Consider the following 5,000-nt stretch of genomic DNA (forward strand, 5'->3'; position numbering starts at 1 on the left):
TATACGTCTCTCTCCCCTTTTTCTCTCTTTAAATAATTCACACTTGTCCATTCCCCACATTTATACATTTTTCTACCTCTTTCACTTTCTTTCACGTTCTCTCTGCCTCTTCCCTCTCTTTAAATAATTCACTGTCATTCACACTTGTCCATTTCCCACATTTATGCATTTTTCTACCTTTCCTCTAAATCATTCACTTTCTTTCACACTTCACCGTTCCTCTGTCTCTTTTCTCTCTCTAAATCACTCATCCTCTTATCTTTGCCACATTTATACATTTTTCTACCTCTTTCCTCTAAATCATTCACTTTAAGTCACGTTTTCTCTGCCTCTCTCGTCTCTTTAAATCATTCACTTTATTTCACACTTATACGTCTCTCTAAATCATTCACTCTCATTCACACTTATACGTCTCTTTCAATTATTCACTTTCTTTCACACTTATACGTATCTCTCGACCTCTTTCCTCTCTCTAAATCATTCACTTTTTTTCACACTTATACATCTCTCTACTTCTTTCCTCTCTCTAAATCATTCACTTTCTTTCACACTTATACGTATCTCTCGACCTCTTTCCTCTCTCTAAATCATTCACTTTCTTTCACACTTATACGTATCTCTCGACCTCTTTCCTCTCTCTAAATAATTCACTCTCATTCACACTTTTACGTATCTCTACCTCTTTCGTCTCTCTACCTCTTCCCTCTCTCTAAATCATTCACTTTCTTTCACACATACGTCTATTCCTCTTTCCTCTCTCTAAATAATTCACTTTAATTCACACTTATACGTCTCTCTCGACCTCTTTCCTCAGGCCTCATCTACCCCATCATCAGCCACTGGACTTGGGCACCGGACGGCTGGCTCGCCTCCCTCGGCTACCGGGATTTCGCAGGCTCTGGGGTCGTCCACGTGACAGGGGGCGTGGCTGCTCTGGTGGGGGCGGTCCTGCTAGGTCCTCGCCACGCCCCCCTCGGCAGCGGCAGGCGGGTCATTCGAGGTCATTCGCTTCCGGTGTGTGTTTTTGTTTGTTTTGTTTTTGTTTGTGCGAAGGAGTGTTGTTGTTATAAGGTAGTTTGAGGTGGAGGGATAGATAGATAGAGTAATAGATAGATATAAGAACCATGGATATGTAATTAGATAAGTAATAAAATATGAATATACTGTTTAGATAGAGTAATAGATAGATAAAATGACCATGGATTAATTCATTATGTAATTACATATGAATATACTGTTTAGTAATAGATATAAGGACCATGGACTAATTAATAATGCAATTAAATATGTAATTAAATATGAATATGCTGTTTAGATAGAATAATAGATATAATGACCATGGACTAATTCAATGTGTAATTAAAAATGTAATTAACAGCTTTTGGGAGGCTTCAATTTCTCTTTGTAATTAACAGATTCTGGGAGGCTTCATTAGCCCACATAATTAACAGCTTTTGGGGGTTTAATTTCCCATTGCAATTAACATCTTTTTAATTAAATATGAATATACTGTTTAGTTAGAGTAATAGATGGATATAAGGACCATGGACTAATTCGATATGTAATTAAATATGTAAATGAATATGTAATTAAATATGAATATGCTGTTTACATACTTTATTTACATTAATTGCTTAATTAAAGGCAACGCCCATTATTCATTCCCGTAGCTATTCTCTCGGAGGTTTCAATTCCCCCTTTCAGCTAACATCTTCTGGGGGTTTCATTTCCCCTCGTAATTAACAGCTATTAGAGGTTTCATTTTCTCCAATAGCTAACATTTCTGGAGGTTTCATAGCCTCTCGTAATTGACAGCTTTTAGAGGTTTCATTTCCCGTTGTAATGAACTCCAGGAGGTTTCATTTCCCCTGTTATATAACATCTGGAGGTTTCATCTCCCCTCGTGACCATCTTTTAGTGGTTTCATTTCCCCTCGTAACTAACATCAGGAGGTTTCACTTTCCCCTCATATCTAACATCAGGAGGTTTGATTTCCCCTTGTAACTAACAGGTTTTATTTCCCCTTGTAACTAACAGGTTTTATTTCCCCTCATATTTAACATCAGGAGGTTTCATTTCCCCTCGTATCTAACATCAGAAGGTTTCACTTTCCCCTCACAGCTAACATCAGGAGGTTTCACTTTCCCTCGTAACTAACGTCTAGAGGTTGTAATTAACATCGGGAGGTTTCACTTTCCCTCGTAACTAACATCAGGAGGTTTCATTTCCCCTCGTGACTAACAGATTCTAGAGGTTGTAATTAACATCATGAGGTTTCACTTTCCCCTCGTGACTAACATATTCTGGAGGTTGTAACTAACATCGGGAGGTTTCACTTTCCCCTCACAGCTAACATTTAGAAGTTTCATTTTCCCTCGTATCTAACATTAGGAAGGTTCATTTCCCCTCGTAACTAACATCATGAGGTTTCACTTTCCCCTCACAGCTAACATATTCTGGAGGTTGTAATTAACATCAGGAGGTTTCATTTCCCCTCGTAACTAACATCAGGAGGTTTCATCTCTCCTGGTGACCAACATCTTTAGTGGTTTCACTTCCCCTCGTACCTAACATCAGGAGGTTTCATTTCCCCTCGTGACTAACAGATTCTGGAGGTTGTAATTAACATCAGGAGGTTTCACTTCCCCTCGTAACTAACATCTAGAGGTTTCACTTTCCCTCGTACCTAACATTAGGAGGTTTAATTTCCCCTCACAGCTAGCATCAGGAGGTTTCACTTTCCCTTCGTAACTAACGTCTAGAGGTTGTAATTAACAGCAGGAGGTTTCATTTCCCCTCGTAACTAACATCTAGAGGTTTCATTTCCCCTCGTGACTAACAGATTCTAGAGGTTGTAATTAACATCATGAGGTTTCACTTTCCCCTCGTGACTAACATATTCTGGAGGTTGTAACTAACATCGGGAGGTTTCACTTTCCCCTCACAGCTAACATTTAGAAGTTTCATTTTCCCTCGTATCTAACATTAGGAAGGTTCATTTCCCCTCGTAACTAACATCATGAGGTTTCACTTTCCCCTCACAGCTAACATATTCTGGAGGTTGTAATTAACATCAGGAGGTTTCATTTCCCCTCGTAACTAACATCAGGAGGTTTCATCTCTCCTGGTGACCAACATCTTTAGTGGTTTCACTTCCCCTCGTACCTAACATCAGGAGGTTTCATTTCCCCTCGTGACTAACAGATTCTGGAGGTTGTAATTAACATCAGGAGGTTTCACTTCCCCTCGTAACTAACATCTAGAGGTTTCACTTTCCCTCGTACCTAACATTAGGAGGTTTAATTTCCCCTCACAGCTAGCATCAGGAGGTTTCACTTTCCCTTCGTAACTAACGTCTAGAGGTTGTAATTAACAGCAGGAGGTTTCATTTCCCCTCGTAACTAACATCTAGAGGTTTCATTTCCCCTCGTGACTAACAGATTCTAGAGGTTGTAATTAACATCATGAGGTTTCACTTTCCCCTCGTGACTAACATATTCTGGAGGTTGTAACTAACATCGGGAGGTTTCACTTTCCCCTCACAGCTAACATTTAGAAGTTTCATTTTCCCTCGTATCTAACATTAGGAAGGTTCATTTCCCCTCGTAACTAACATCATGAGGTTTCACTTTCCCCTCACAGCTAACATATTCTGGAGGTTGTAATTAACATCAGGAGGTTTCATTTCCCCTCGTAACTAACATCAGGAGGTTTCATCTCTCCTGGTGACCAACATCTTTAGTGGTTTCACTTCCCCTCGTACCTAACATCAGGAGGTTTCATTTCCCCTCGTGACTAACAGATTCTGGAGGTTGTAATTAACATCAGGAGGTTTCACTTCCCCTCGTAACTAACATCTAGAGGTTTCACTTTCCCTCGTACCTAACATTAGGAGGTTTAATTTCCCCTCACAGCTAGCATCAGGAGGTTTCACTTTCCCTTCGTAACTAACGTCTAGAGGTTGTAATTAACAGCAGGAGGTTTCATTTCCCCTCGTAACTAACATCTAGAGGTTTCATTTCCCCTCGTGACTAACAGATTCTAGAGGTTGTAATTAACATCATGAGGTTTCACTTTCCCCTCGTGACTAACATATTCTGGAGGTTGTAACTAACATCGGGAGGTTTCACTTTCCCCTCACAGCTAACATTTAGAAGTTTCATTTTCCCTCGTATCTAACATTAGGAAGGTTCATTTCCCCTCGTAACTAACATCATGAGGTTTCACTTTCCCCTTGTAATTAACAGGTTTCATTTCCCCTTGTAATTAACATCATGAGGTTTCACTTTCCCCTCGTGACTAACATCTTTTAGTGGTTTAATTTCCCTCGTATCTAACATCAGGAGGTTTCATTTCCCCTCGTATCTAACATTAGGAGATTTAATTTCCCCTCACAGCTAACATCAGGAGGTTTCATTTCCCTCGTAACTAACATCATGAGGTTTCACTTTCCCCTCACAGCTAACAGCATTCGGAGGCTTCACCATCCTCTTCGGTTTCCTGGCTTTCAACTGCGGGGCTCAAGGCACTATCACGCGAGAGGGAGACGCTCAGGTGAGAAATGAAGTTGTGAAGTTTTTAAGGTAGTTGTGAAGTTAAGCAAGTAAGAATTGAGGTTGTGAAGGGTGTAATATAATGTAAATGTGAATGTTAAGCAAGTAAGAAATGAAGTTGTGAAGTTTATTACATGGTTGTGAAGTTAAACAAGTAAGAAATGAAATTGTGAAGGTTGTAATATAATGTAAATGTGAAGGTAAACAAGTAAGAATTGAAACTGTGAAGTTTATAAGATAGTTGTGAAGTTAAGCAAGTAAAGAATTGAAGTTGTGAAGGTTATAATATAATGTAAATGTGAAAAGCAAGTAAGAAACGGAATTGTGAGGTTTATAAGATAGTTGTGAAGTTAAGCAAGTAAGAATTGAAATTGTGAAGGTTGTAATATAATGTGAATGTGAATGTTAAGCAAGTAAGAAGGGGAATTGTGAGGTTTATATGATAGT

The 5,000-nt window shown here is 39.2% G+C and overlaps 1 protein-coding gene across 1 annotated transcript in view; it reads left to right on the forward strand.

Annotated features, from left to right (window-relative positions):
- The window catches only part of LOC113813279 (putative ammonium transporter 1), a 7,734-nt gene extending 6,425 nt beyond the window's left edge, over window positions 1–1,309 (forward strand). Inside the window, exon 4 of the mRNA XM_070123961.1 lies at window positions 815–1,309. Coding sequence (XP_069980062.1) covers window positions 815–1,080 — 266 coding nt within the window. The 3' untranslated portion in view covers window positions 1,081–1,309. The remainder of the gene's footprint in view (window positions 1–814) is intronic.
- The last annotated feature ends 3,691 nt before the right edge of the window (window positions 1,310–5,000 follow it).

This window comes from Penaeus vannamei, chromosome 8 (assembly GCF_042767895.1).
Source record: "Penaeus vannamei isolate JL-2024 chromosome 8, ASM4276789v1, whole genome shotgun sequence".
Classification (NCBI taxonomy): Eukaryota; Metazoa; Arthropoda; class Malacostraca; order Decapoda; family Penaeidae; genus Penaeus; species Penaeus vannamei.